Source organism: Pleurodeles waltl, chromosome 6 (assembly GCF_031143425.1).
Source record: "Pleurodeles waltl isolate 20211129_DDA chromosome 6, aPleWal1.hap1.20221129, whole genome shotgun sequence".
In the NCBI taxonomy this organism is placed as follows: Eukaryota; Metazoa; Chordata; class Amphibia; order Caudata; family Salamandridae; genus Pleurodeles; species Pleurodeles waltl.
Genome location: NC_090445.1, coordinates 558,687,723 through 558,702,658, shown reverse-complemented (window position 1 = coordinate 558,702,658; position 14,936 = coordinate 558,687,723). Strand labels below are relative to the sequence as shown.

At 41.9% G+C, this 14,936-nt stretch overlaps 1 protein-coding gene across 1 annotated transcript in view; it reads left to right on the top strand.

Moving 5' to 3' along the window:
* DENND2C (DENN domain containing 2C) overlaps positions 1-14,936 on the top strand; it is a 319,873-nt gene that overhangs the window by 113,097 nt on the left and 191,840 nt on the right. The window contains exons 3-5 of the mRNA XM_069238733.1: positions 8,494-8,642; positions 11,069-11,181; positions 14,690-14,860. Of these exons, the coding sequence (XP_069094834.1) occupies positions 8,494-8,642; positions 11,069-11,181; positions 14,690-14,860 (433 nt within the window). The remainder of the gene's footprint in view (positions 1-8,493; positions 8,643-11,068; positions 11,182-14,689; positions 14,861-14,936) is intronic.

The following is a 14,936-nucleotide window of genomic DNA, read 5'->3' as shown; positions in this document are numbered from 1 at the left end:
GCTAAAGGGGACATTGGGGGTCATTCTGACCCCGGCGGTCCGAGACCGCCGGGGCCAGGGTCGGCGGGAGCACCGCCGACAGCCCGGCGGTGCCCCGCAGGGCATTCTGACCGCAGCGGTTCGGCCGCGGTCAGATGCGGAAAACCGGCGGTCTCCCGCCGGTTTTCCGCTGCCCTTGGAATCCCCCATGGCGGCGCAGTTGCTGCGCCGCCATGGGGGATTCTGACACCCCCTACCGCCATCCTGTTCCTGGCGGTTCGCCCGCCAGGAACAGGATGGCGGTAGGGGGTGCTGCGGGGCCCCTGGGGGCCCCGCAAAGTATTTCAGTGTCTGCAATGCAGACACTGAAATACGCGACGGGTGCAAACTGCACCCGTCGCACATACCCACTCCGCCGGCTCCATTCGGAGCCGGCTTCCTCGTGGGGAGGGGTTTCCCGCTGGGCTGGCGGGCGGCCTTCTGGCGGTCGCCCGCCAGCCCAGCGGGAAAGCCTGAATGGCCTCCGCGGTCTTTCGACCGCAGAGCGGCCATATGGCGGTTCCCGCGAGGCGGGCGGCTACCGCCGCCCGCCTCAATCAGAATCACCCCCATTGTGTCTTAAACTTCATTTGTCATCGTTGGGTAAATATCTCAATAATCGCCCTCCTCCATGTTCATAGTGCAATCCTAAAAATAGTAATTATCTGTGCTGTCACAGTGCACCCTACTCAACTACATGGCTTAACTGTTTAGGTCACTTGCAGAAGCAGCTCTTAAATAAATATGGTTGCACTGGTTCAACATTGTTGCCAATTTGTTTGTCATTTGTTCTATCAACTTTGATTTTTATCACTCCTACCTGGATCTGTTATGGTGTGACAGCACTAACTACCGTTCCTTGGGATGGACTTGAGTAGGCTGCCATTTCCAGTGGTAGGTAGAGTCCCAACAAAAGCCTTGCACTGATTAATCTTTCCTGATTGCCTACTCCTTATCAGAATGGTATCTGGGGTGGTTCACACTTGTGCCAGAACCCCACAACTGTAAAGTCAGGTGTATCACTATGTGTATTTCTGATTAGGGGACGTGAGGTGACAATAATAAGTCCTGAGCTGTTGTTGCCTCACACCAATATCCGGATGTCAGCAAGTGATTAACCAGATGGATGGATGTGAATGTCTGAACAATGCCCTTGACACTGTCAGATGTCTGTGAAAATGGGAATCAGCCGTCCCGGTACCCTCCCATTAGGAGCAACACTAACCTTATATATGTTGCATTGGAATGATGGATATTTGCCCTACACTTGGAACTATTGGGTCTAGTTTTATCATTTTAGTGTTATAATTTGTAGAGATTTTAGAAACCTTATTAGGGATCACTATTAAGTGTCAGAAGATGGAGAGGAGTATGATTCTGAAGAAAACCCAAGATCATTGTAAAGGGCAATTGATGTAGAGCTTAAGCAGGTCGACCTCATAAGCAGGGTTCATTTATTTGCCTGCAGTTGTTTTTGTTATCCTACACACTGGTGAGACTAATAAAGACATTTGTCAACCAGTGTGTTTTTATTTGCTATTTTATCCCCTCTGAAGCTCATTTATGACAACTCAGCAGCAGAACATTAACAAATAGGGTTAGAATGATCTCCCCTTCACTGGCCCATACTGGTACATCATTTGACCACAGTGAGGAGGAGCCCGATGATGAAGAATGCCAACTGATGGGTATGTGAAGGCTTTCATGCTTTAAACAAAAGGTTTTGAAAAATGACATGCTGTTATTAGAGGGAGAACTTTTATCAACAACATTCTCATTGATTTTTCTCTCTGTAGATTGTTTGCAGTGTGATAGATGTAGTGTACTCGAGAGGGTGTACTTAGGGGTTCGCCTCTCTTCTTCCTAATATTTGTGATGAACCAGAGCCTGGCCAGAATGTTCTGGGAACTTCAACAAGACTACTTTGGAAAACCAGTGTGGAGAACACCTCTACTGAGGCCAGTTCTCAGCATGTTGCAGAGCGATAACTGATTAATAATTTATTTTTTAACTAATTGTTAATTGATGAGCTTAGTTATAAAACTGGGTAAACAAATGTCTTATTTGTTTTCATTGTAATTGTTTGATTTAATAAAATCTATTTATTATTAAAGTTTAATTTTTTGAATTTTTATGAATTTCAATTGTTAGTTGGTTTAGTTAGTAGGAGAGGAAGTGCATACATTTCAAATATTTTTCATTATTTATTTTTTCATTGTATTTGCAATATAAAATTAGTAATTATAGATGTTTTAAAAAAAATGTAGTTCTCTTTCTATGTTCAAACAATTTTATTTTGTTTTACATTTATATGTTTGAAAAAATGTTAAGGAGTTGGAATAATACATGTGACCCTTCCAAAGTCTAAACATTTTCCTGCTTTTGCTTATGTTGGAGTGAGAATAGTAAATATGACCTCTCCAAATTCCAACAGTTTCCCTACTGTTGCTCAGATTGGATTGGGAATAGTAAATTTGACCCATCCAAATTCTAATACTTTCCCTGTGTTATACTTGCATTGGAGTTGGAATAGTAATTATGACTGTTCCAAAGTTCAACACATTCCGTACTATTATGCGGATTGGAGTGGGAATAGTACATCTAACCCCTACAAAGGTCAACACTTTCTCTTCTGTTGTTTAGATCCAAGCAGAATTAGTATATCTAGCCCTACAAAAGTTCAGCACAATTTGACTGCTCCAAAGCTCAGCACATTCCCTACTGTTTTTTAGATTGGAGTGGGAATAGTACATATAACCCCCACTAAGGTCAACACTTTGTCTACTGTTGTTTAGATGCAAGTAGGATTAGTATGTCTAGCCCTGCAAAAGTTCAGCACTTTCCCTTCTGTTGTTTATGTTGGAGTGGAAACAGTTACACTAACCTTTCCAAAGTCCAACACTTTACACCCTTTTGTTTACATGTGTTAGGGAAAGTAAATTTGACCCCTCAAAGTCCAACACTTTTGCTAACATTCCTCTTTACCTCTGTCAATACCTTATTTCCATGTGTAAATCACAAGAAACTCATGTAGCAAGTCTGTTTAGGTGGAGGATTTTTCTCATTCCACTCATAGAAATAATAACTGCATAGGAGTTTGTAATCCTTGAATGAATTTCTCCATTAGCAACATGCAAATATCAAATTCTAAATACTTGATTTCAAGAACTTTGGGGAGCAGTTGTTTCTATCCAGTGAGCCGTTAAATATTCCAGGTGTAGGGTTATGAAATCCTAACTGTGATTATCGGGTCCCGGCTGCAGCAACGAAGTATCTTGATTGCCTAGCAAACAACACTCAGAAATACAAGTACATTCTACTCATAAATCAAAGATAGTTCTCTTCACTGGAACTCTCATGAGAGTCTTATAATGCCCTAGGACTTGTCATCTGTCTTGCCTGCACCTGTGTTTTGCATAATTCATCATTTCAAAGCCCTGAAAGAGGCCTTTCACAAAAGGATTTATATCCCTTACAACCTCTTGATTGCAAGGGTACACTGTGGCCATGCTCTCAGATCAGTGCCAGGTATGTTGGAGAACTAGACAAAGCTGCCCCATCTCTCCCTCTTATTTGTCCTAGTAATAGAGTCCTTGTTAACTTTGCACAATTGACAGAGGAAGAAGAATTCTAAATGGGATGGCATTTTATACGGTCTCACGACCTATTGCTATATATGAGAGACGATGAAACTAACATTAGTGATGTCATCAGTGAACTGGAAGCCTTTGACGGTGTAGTAGATCCAAAGGTAAATTGGGGCAAGACTAACATATACTTCCATAGCATATACTTCCATAGCATTTCTTCCTAGGTGGGGGCCTCCACCTTTAAAGATTTGGTGGTGCAGATTTATTTAATCAAAACATTGTATGGAAGAGAATATAGGGCGGACAGTAAGATGTCGTAACTCCCAAAGTATCTTTTGGTGTACTCTCCTTATCTCAGCAAGACAGATAGAATCAGCCAAAATGATAATGCTCCCTTGCCTGCTTTACTTTCAGGCAAATTTACCTTACATTTTGCTATGTTGCATTTTAAAGAGGAGGACAGTCTAGTACTGGGCTTGATTTGGATTAGGAGCCATCCTATGATGGCTCTAACCGCTTTAAAGTGACATGGAGCAGAGGGATAAGAGAGTTTTGATTTTGACCAATATCACTTAGGGGTACAAGCTCAATGGCTACTGTGTTGGTTAGATCACCTAAACTAGAGTGAACATGGCACTCCTGCAAAGACATTTAAAATGATTCAAGTGCTTCACTAGGTCCTAGGTCCCACCAGATCGTGTAAAACCTTGTCCCGCCTACCAAGAGTAGTGCAACATTCTACCTGAAGCATCATGGATCACACAACAGGCACTCAATTCCATACCTTTAATATACCATTCTCCCTGTTATTTGCTCAACTGCCTGTGAAGGGAAGTATGTTGGTGACTCGATGGGAACAGGCTCGACTTACAATCGTGGGTGACTTTGTTGAGAATTGGGTGTTGGTCCCCTTTGAAACATTACTAAATAGATCAGATCACCCTCCTGGCTTTTTCCTGCCTCATTGAACACTCTTAGCTTGCTTGCATGGTCTTTGGCACATCACAAATATGGAACCACAACCGCACAACTACATGCAAACTCTTTTCAACATGGGCATGGGTTGCAAAGTTTATTTAAATCATTGCTGACTTTATTCCCCTCCTCCCCCTTTAACTATACTTCCATAGGAGAGAAATTTAGACCACCCTCTTAGTGACAATAAACATATTGTTACCAGTTGCACAGAGCTCACAGCTCTCCCCAACCAACTTAGCAAGCTACAACCTCATGCAACAGTTTGCTGCTGCGACTTGCAAGCACATTTTTACCATATGATGTGAGGTTACCCCATTGCAATTCAATTTGGGCACACAATCCAAGATGTTATAAAGACAGTCACCTGAGCGAGGTAACTCAGGCACTAAATTTGCTGACCTATTAATTATATTGGGGACGTGTGCTATCACAATGCATTGGAATTCCTCTACAGGCCTGCACATTAAAAAGTAGAAAGCAGCTTTCTAAATGATTCACATGTTGTGAAAGTGTGGCATTGCGCAGGTAGGTGACCAGTGTTTTTTGTAAATTCCCAATCACTAAAGAATGGGTCAAATTGCGCGCAGCCCTAGTAGAGATCAGAAATGATAACTTAGTGCCTCCATGAGAGATAGGCGACACCAACTCTGTCAGCTCCCCCTACTCCTGCAATTGGCAAGGTGCCCTAGACCCTGGAAATGATTATAAATAAAGAATGCCTCAATGTGGATGCCACAATAATGACCATGGAACCCCCTTGATACATCCATATACCAACTGATATACCCCAAGATCCATTCACGACCATTACACTTATCCAGTGCTTAATTTATAAAAGAATGAGTGCCGGTTCCCAAAGCTCTGCTCCAGTGGTGGTATTAACAATTGGCACAGTGATACCAAGGCTGAGTAGTGTTGAATCCACCTCAGGCCTTTTTAACGAATTACCAGATACTGCTGCTCCTCTATCTCACTCTTGCCGGGTCCTTCGTTCCCTCTTCGTGACTTTTTTTCTGTTTTTCTCTTCCTCAGTCTATCCCGTTTGTTTGTTTTCCTCTCATGCTCACAGTCAATATCTGATGAGGAAAATTAAGTGTCGATCCCCAAAAATGAGTTCAGGTGGGCACCACTAGCAACCACGGGCTAAAATTAAGCACTGCATTTAACACAGGAACTGCGCTTACATTCTTCTATATATTAACATAGGAGATCTGACTCTCCTCCCAATTAGCCATCAGGGAATTGTTCTTGTTCATCGTTTACTTCATAATTACTCACACTGATAACAGACATACAATTCATTGACAAATGCCGATATTCTTCTTGTAACTGTATCATAAGTGTTACCATTTCAGCTGACCTAACTGTCGGGTTTTACGTGTATGTTTAACTTGACCACTGCACAATGATAGCAACTCGTATGGTGGCGAAATGCATTGAGATATGTACTTTGTATTTTACTGAAATGAGAATAAAAACATATGTGAAAAAAATGCATAACTGTGGCACCTCACACCAGTTGGTGCCCACATTCTGCATGTACAGCTGACCATTTCTGCTGTGAAAGACCTGCGCACCCAGGAAGTTCAGAGGAGCTCATTGTCTCATCTGTCCCGTACATAATAGTGAGCACAGTCGCAAATCATGATAGTTTCTTCCTGGAGTTGTTGATGCCCATTATTGCCTGGCCCACTAATGCTTACTTCTTCTTTGGGCCCTTGATGCATCTACTGCAAGGTGTCCATTACTACCTGGGCCATGTTAGATCATTACTGCACAGTACCATTGATGGTCATTGCTACCTGAACCGATGGAGGCGCTTCAATGGGGCTACCCTTCAAAAGGTCAGTGATTTCCATTGTCAAGGGTAGAAGAGGAAAAAATGCCTTTGCACAAGTGCAATGGCATTCCTTTCTGCACAACTGCTCTCCATATACAATCCAATTGCAGTTGTGGGTGTGCTTCTGCATAGTGACAACTGCAAATACAGAACAATTTTTCAGATTGTTCAAGGCTTCCAATCTAACCCGGGTGTTGGTTTGCACTTTGTTTCAAGAAATGTACATTGTCTTTCTGTGCACACACGTCTTACCCATTCCTGATGTGAATGCATCTTTCTGTTCCTCCCACATAAGGATCCTTTGTGATTCTTCCATTTAGAAGGTGTACAGTGTACATAGTGTATAGATATTGCTTGTATATACACCACACAATAAACCTTTGGCTCTGTTTATTAAATGTTTATTGAAAATGCATTAAGTGTTAGGGGGCCCAGTGCATCAAAAGGCTGGTTAAATAGTCACAAATTGCGCACAAACTTTTTGTATCCAGTCATTAATTTTGAAATGAGGCCCACATACTAATACATCACATAGCAAAATGTTCAGGTGCAGGAGGTCGCAGAACGACATGCACAATTTATATTATAAAGTAGGTCAGCATATGCGAGGAACAACAGACTGCCCTCCCTGCGCTTGCACACTCAACTTTTTTTTAAAGCAGACCGTGTTTATTAGTGAAAGCGATGTCATTATTTTTAAAATAAACATTCTTTTATGATTAAACATCGGGAAGCAGGCATTGGTCCCTAATACCGCAGGACCACTGCCTGCTCCCTTCGAACCCGCCAAAACAATTTACAAAGGACAAGGTGTTCCAAAAGGGCATCTTTCCCTTTGCGTTTAATGTTACTACTTCCTTCGCAATATCATTTACTGATTGATAGGTTGCAGTTGCAAACCCCTGATATATAACATTGAGACTTTCAATTAAGAGGAGATGTCCCTTTCACAACCCATCCTGCATTTTGGAATGGTTCGTAAACCTATTTTGCGAGTCAGGCTTTTCAGACTCACAAAATAGGTACATTCTTAGGAAAAAAATCTTTTGCAGTCACAGAGCCTACGATTATGTGAATCAGAGGGTTTGTGACCAAAAAAGGGCTTTGTACATCTTACTGATAGTTCTCAAAATTCAATGACTTTCCAAAGAAGCACTGTCTTCCTTTATAAGTCATGTAATGAGCGCGTGCCTTTACAAATATGTTTGCTAGAATCCTTTATAAGTAGCACGACAATTAACATATTGTCAAGAATAATGGCCTCATTATGAGTCTTTGCGTCCCAACATGGGAGTACCAAACTCACGGGAAGGACACCACAGCCAATGAGTTGGCTTCCCCCTTCTCTATTACAATGTTCCCACCGGTCTGACTGGCTGGAACATTGTAATAGAACGTTCCCGCTGGTCAGACCGGCGGGAACAGTGCTACAAGATAGCACTCTGCTCCATTAAAAGAGCCAAGTGCTATCTTGTAGGACAGAGGGGATGACCAGCATCCTCGGAATACGTACTGTCTGCAAAGCAGACAGTGCTCATTCTAAAAGTGCTGCGCAGGGGAGCCCCTGCACTGCCTATGCCATGGCCCTGGTTGGTCCGTCTGCCCAGGTTGTAATTGGGCAGTTCAACCGCCTGGAGTGCGGCGGTCCAATCATCAATGCGAGTGTGGCGGTCCTTGGACCGCCACAATCAAAATGAGGCCAATAATATCTGTGACTTACCTACATATCTCATGCAAACAACTGAATTCTAGTCTAGTAGTGTTCTATTTCACAGCCACTCTCTCCTGCAAATACCTTATTCAGGGAAACGTGTTCTGAAATGTGCTCTCTTTCATCACAAATGTGTTTTTCGCCTATGTAAGGAATACCGTGCTCTTGGTTAGAGTGTACCATGGTTTGAAAGCGGAAGGCTCCGACAGACAAAGGTTCAGTATTATGACTCTTTTTTTTTTTCTTCATTTCTGAAAAACTGCAGGTGGTGTAAAATGTATAATGTGACCCATTGCAGCTGGAAGGAATAGTTTAAATTGATTTTCCCTCATACATATATATACTTATTTTTTCAGGAAATCTTTTGAGTTTGAAGATGTCCAGGCCTATCGGTGTTACCTGGCACAAACCAATCATCAAGCACTCCCCGAAGATGCAAACAAAATTTCTAGATCAGCACTTTATCACACTGTATCTGAAGACAATATATATGAGGACATTATGTGTATGTATTGCATTGTATAAACTCTCTTCAATAATCCATTTACGATTTCCAGCATGTATGTGTTATAATCAGATTCTTTTTTATATGAGTGTTACTGATATCTCCATGTTTGTTTGTGCACATTATTGGTTATTTCCTTGGACTTTGTTATTCTCTAGTCTGAAATACCTATTCAGGTGTTGGAATTCCTAAGAATATACTTGGAGACTGTAGTTGGCAATAACCGGGGGTGAGGGGAAGGACTTGAGGTGCTCACACAACTCACCACCGCCTAAGCTTATATTTCTTTTCTGCATCCTCATCTTTCGAAAATCACATCATTGCTGAGCCAACCTCACTCAGCAATAATCTGACTCGTGTATCTTTTCACTCATCCACACCCTTGCACGCCTAAGCCTCATCTATTGTAATATGTCTCCATTCTCAGCAGGCAGGTAGAGGCTCAAAATATATAAATACCTGCTATCTGCTGTGTTTAGGGGTATTTATAACTCCTCAACAATAACTGCAGTGTTAAGGGGGTATTAAGCAATTCAAGAATATATAACAGTTCCTAAAAAGAGAGAATTACAAGACTAAGGGCCTCATTACGAATGTGGCAGTCCAAGGTTGGATCGCCGCATCTGTTCTGTTTCTGATGGTGATGTATGTGTCATGAACCCTCAGGATAACATGATAATGTTTATGTGTGCATAAGCCTCAACATTTGACAGCCAGTTTGGGTTTTTCCTTCATATGTCCTTCCAAGATGGCAGGCTCCATTCTTGAAGAGGTAAAAAGAAGCTAAGCACATGTAAACCTAAAAAAGCGGCCAGCTCATCCAAAAAGATTATTATTATTAATATTTGTATTTTATTATTATTATTTTTCAAAGAACGTGATGGGTGGAGGGAGCAACGGAGAAGCAGTTGAGACGAGGGAGGAAGTTACTCCCATTGAGCAGCAGGAGCCATGAAGGGGGGAGTAAGGACCAATTTATTAGCTGTGGGTGGAGGGTGAATGCATAACCGAGAGAAGGGACTGAGGAGAGGAAGCAACACACATGATAGAGTGCAAGAAAGCATATGCACGCGGATGGAGTGCCAAAAGAATAAGAAAAAAGTAGTTCTCTGAATGTAAGCAGTGACAGGCCACAAGTCATCCAATTTAAACAGTGAGTAGTTAGATGCTTCAGAGGTGGAAGAAAGAAAGAATAGGGAGGAAAGCCACTGAATAAAAAGCATCGAAATGAGCCAGACAAGAAATCCACACAATTAAGAGTAATGGGTAGGCCAAGAGCCTGCTATATGTATATATTTTTAAATATAAAACAGTAGGTCTTTGACAACAGAAAGTTAAAATTGTCTTCAAGGTTTAAATACAACTCATTGAAGGTAATGTCCTGATAAAAGGCATTTGCTACATTTTATTTAACAATTGGTGAATTCCATCAGCCATGAGAATTTCAAGGAGACATGTTAAATAAAATGGATTCAAGTATGATGCTCGATAAATTTGATTTTCTCAAGGATCACATACAGCTCAAATCCCACATCTAACCTCAAGTTAGCCTGATCCAATTTACATAAGTTGGGTCGGAGAGTTTTAATTCAGTGTTTTATCCACTGTTAGGAGTCTAGGGAGATATGCTCATCCCCATTTAAGTCAACTGTTATGCCATGTACATCAATGTGGGGTAGCCAAGGGTTACAGCTTAGCAGCTGCTATCCCTGGATATCCCACGTTGCTTCCCTTGTCTCAGGGGACTTTATGGTAGTGCTAGAACAGAAAGTATAAAAGGCTCATCAAAACTTTCTTTGACCCACAGTTTCCATTTGCCCTTTAGTTAGCTCTTCAACATGAAATAGTAGGTTGTTAAGGGACTGGAAGAAAGACAAGGAATCAACCCTTGGTGTCACGGGTAGTGAAATGGTGCATGTTGACCTCTCCAACACTGTGGGCATTTGGGTGAATTGTATTCATTCATTCTGCATGTGTACGTTCCTGTGGTGTCAATGATTTAGCATTTTGTTAGGTGTTTTTCAAGATTTGCTCTTCCATCATAGACAAAAACAACAAAAATCTGAAGAGGCTGTAAGATTGAGGCCAGGGCATGCCACAAATACCAACCTGTCATGTTGCACCACATTTATTCATTAAATATAGTTTCATTTAATATTTTGTTTGAGCTGACACAATTTTGTGTTTCTGACGGCACATAAATGAAGAGTTATTTAATAACCACAGCTACAGCAAACATAAATGGCTAATGCCTTAGAAATAAGACCATTGAATTACATTGACTCTTTCCGACTGAGAGAACTGCATACTCCAAAAACATAAAAAAATAATTACAATTGATTACGTTTCTTTGTCTTATTTGCTTCATGTTTCCATTTACTTTATGTAATAAACATAGTATTTTTCTCCCAATATTAATTTCCAAGATCCTCCAAAAGAGAATCATTATGAAGACATAAAAATGTCCCCTTTACCTTTGTGGAGGGTTCCTTCAACATGGAAGCTGCCACCGCCAAGATATACAATGAAGACACTGAAGGTAAGGAAAGGATATGGTGAAACAAAGTACAACACTTTGAAAAAAGGAACTTTAGGTTAGGCTAGCTTTGTCAATGTTGGTGATTCAGTGAATGCTTTAAAAAGTAAAATAATGAACATTAATACTGGTAACTTGTAGAAAGTAATTCGTAAAAGTTTTGAAGGATGACATTGGCTAGTCTCTGACGTTAATACAGTTACACTGTATCTTCTCCCTTGTGCTTTTAGCAAATGGTACATAGGATAGTTGAATACCACACTGGTTCACAAATCCAAACATTTAGAATATTCATACTGTAATTAGGCTAGCTGAAGATAAAAGGAGAAAATGGCAATATATAAATGCTTATGATGGCTCTCCGATTTCTAAAGCTAATGTACTGGGCCATCCTGGCATTTATTTCTGGATCAGGATCCTCAAATCCTCTGAGGATAATACAGTTGAAAAATGTGGGGGTCACACTTCCCCTGAGGTGTTGAATGTCCAGGCATGCTTAGAGCTACTGAAAAAAAATGTTGCACTGGCCATTATCGCATGCTATTCACCAAAGTCTGTGTCCTGAAAAAAGTGACAAATAAAGTGGTTACAAATTGCGCACCAACTTTTTGTATCTAGTCTTTAATTTTGCGATGTGACCCATCTACTAATGATACATCACATATCAAAATGTCCATGTCCGGGAGGTTGCAGAACATCTTGCCTAATTAATATTACAAGGTAAGTCACTATGGCGGTGATTCTAACCGCGGCGGGCGGCGGTCGCCGCCTGCCATGCTGTTACCGCCAAATGACCGCACCGCTGTCACAAGACCGCGGCGGCCATTCTGGCTTTCCCGCTGTGCTGGCGGGCGACCACCAAAAGGCCGCCCACCAGCACAGCGGGAAAGACCCAGCAACGATGAAGCCAGCTCTGAATGGAGCCGGCGGAGTTGCTGGAGTGCGACGGGTGCAGTAGCACCCGTCGCGAATTTCAGTGTTTGCTAGGCAGACACTGAAATTCCTTTTGGGGCCCTCTTACGGGGGCCCCTGCAGTGCCCATGCCATTGGCATGGGCACTGCAGGGGCCCCCAGGGGCCCCGCGGCACCCCCTACCGCCATCCTGTTCCTGGCGGGTCTCAATGGCGGTAGGGGGTGTCAGAATCCCCATGGCGGCGCTCCACCGCCATGGAGGATTCTCAAGGGCAGCGGAAAGTCGGCGGTACACCGCCGACTTTCTGTTTCTGGCCGCGGCTGAACCGCCGCGGTCAGAATGCCCAGCGGTGCACAGCCAGCCTGTTGGCGGTGCTACCGCGGTCATTCGCCCTGGCGGTTTTTACCGCCAGGGTTAGAATGACCCCCTATATGTGAGGAATAACAGACCACCCTACCTGTGGTTTCACACTCAACTGTTTTTTTTAAGTAACCTGTGTTTAATAATGAAATTGGTGTAATTTTTAAAAAAACAACATCGCGATGCAGACATTGGTCCCAAATACTATGGGACCACTGCCTGCTCCCCTCGAACCTGCAGACACAACTTACATTGTACAGTATTTGGGAAGGGGGCATCTCTGGCATCAGGAAGGGTGTGGGTATTCCCAGACTAGTTTAAATTGTCCCGAAAATATGAAAGCGCCAGCGTTTTTTTTTATTGGATAGATAAATGTGAATTTACACACAGATCTGAAAACTGGTGAGTAAATTTGCATTTATGAATTATTTTTGCAAAGTCTGAATGAAAAAGTAAAAACTTACAGGGCAACTATGCATGTCAAAAACATAGGCAGTGACCACTCTGGACCCAGGTTCTGGAGCAAACCTCAACTTAGGCGCAGAGAATGCTGCCTACATTGATACCATAGAGGCTGTCTGGCATAAAGATCCAGTAGCTGTGCACTTGCAAGTTTACTTCAACACCACTATAGTCTTAAGTATCTGGTCCTGCAGATCTGGGTTGGTGAGGGTGACTTTGATTGTACCTCCTCCTTTAGTGAGTGGTGAGGCATTGAAGAATTGCAATGTTAAACTGTAAATCTTCCACGCAGAAGTGCCATGCCACAGCCGTCTGGTGTAAACTGCTCCTCTAAAATGCTTTAATTATCTCTATCCCAGTACAGTTAGAAGGTATAATAATAAACCCACAGACTCTGACATTAGCTGCTTTCGAGACATTTTCTATCATTTCCACCCTGCTATCAAGAGTCATCAGTGCTGTTTTTCTTCTCCCCAGTATCTGCCTGCTCTCTCGACTCCACTTTCATTTGATTCCTTAGCAGTTGTGTCTTTGAGTGCAAACCTGCTCTTCTAGACTTCATGAATTTGATCCTTTTCTCCATAACTTCGTATCAGGCTTCAACCACCAATGTAGTTTCTCCACCCTCTCTAATATAGTGCAGACTTATCTCAGAGGTCTCACTCTTTTCTTTTTGAAAAGCCACCACCTCATCAGACATGCAATTTTTCTTATGCATTGTTGACTGAAAAAACGTCTTGATTCTCCATGGTGAAATGCACAGCTCAGACCACCATTATCATGCAAATCAACAGTGTAATCAAGTAGCAGGCAAGAACTAGTTTCTGAATTTCTATATTTTAAGCAAGATAAAATGGTGGTAGATCATACCATGGAAAGTTTCTGTTAATGTTTTACTTCCTCAGGTAACTGTTGTTGAACATAGAAATAACCTGTTGTATGATGCTGTTTGGAATTAATGTTGATTGTCCGTGTTCATGATAAAATACTAGTGGCCCGATTTAGAGTTTGGGGACAGGGTACTCCATCTCAAATGCAGCAGAATAACCTGTCTGCTAAATCATCAGTCTGCCAGCCCCTTTTAGAGATGGTGCACCATTACCTTTTCATCAACTGAGCCCTATTGGCTTTGTAACAGGAAATTCCTCTGAAGGTCCAATGGAGTATGGGCCACCAGAGAAAGGATACTGCACCACCTACCATATTATAATGAACAGTGTAATCTCTTTTTTTTCTTCTCCATCTCTAGAAGGAAAAACCTGGTGGTGAGAGACAGAAAAAATCAATAACGTCCTCCATACTGTGGGAGACAACTCCCAGTGTGTGGGGGTCATTAGTGTTTTGATTTTCTGAAACAAATTCCTGCTTTGGAGAGTTTGTTTTAGAAAAGCAAAAACGTTTGAAAAGTTTGCTGATAGGCCATTAAAGCCGACACCAGCCATTCACCAAACGTTTTGTATATTGAAAGGAACCACAGCGACGGCTGCTCCTTTGAATGGGCTGGCTGTCATCTCTAAATTTGATGGACAAGAGTCCATGAGAAGGGCGAAGGTAATGTCCTCTGTCACCCTGATGGATGAAAAACCATCTGTCAAATTATAAATCAGGTCCTTGGTTTGCTAATCCAAAATAGAAGGTTTATGGTATTGGCATATCCACACTTTGCAAAACCAGAGAGTAGAGGAGCAAATAAATAAGACTATCATAGTGAAGAAAACTGATGACACTCTTTATAAGCAATTAACATTTGGTCTGTGTTACTCCTTTTCTTATTAGCTTCCATCAAAACCGAATTTTCTTCGACGGCAAACATTAGAGTTAAAGAACACAAAACTGTATCTGCACAAGAAGATGACAAAGGATTCTACACTTCCAGTGACTCTAACTGAGTGGAAGGTGTTTAGAGGTGGAGAAACTGCACTTAAGAACAGAAATAAGTTACCAAGGGTAAGTAATTAGACTTATAAAAATGATCAGAAACTGAAGTAAAGAGCAAGTGGGAAATAAAGTACTTGTGGTTTGA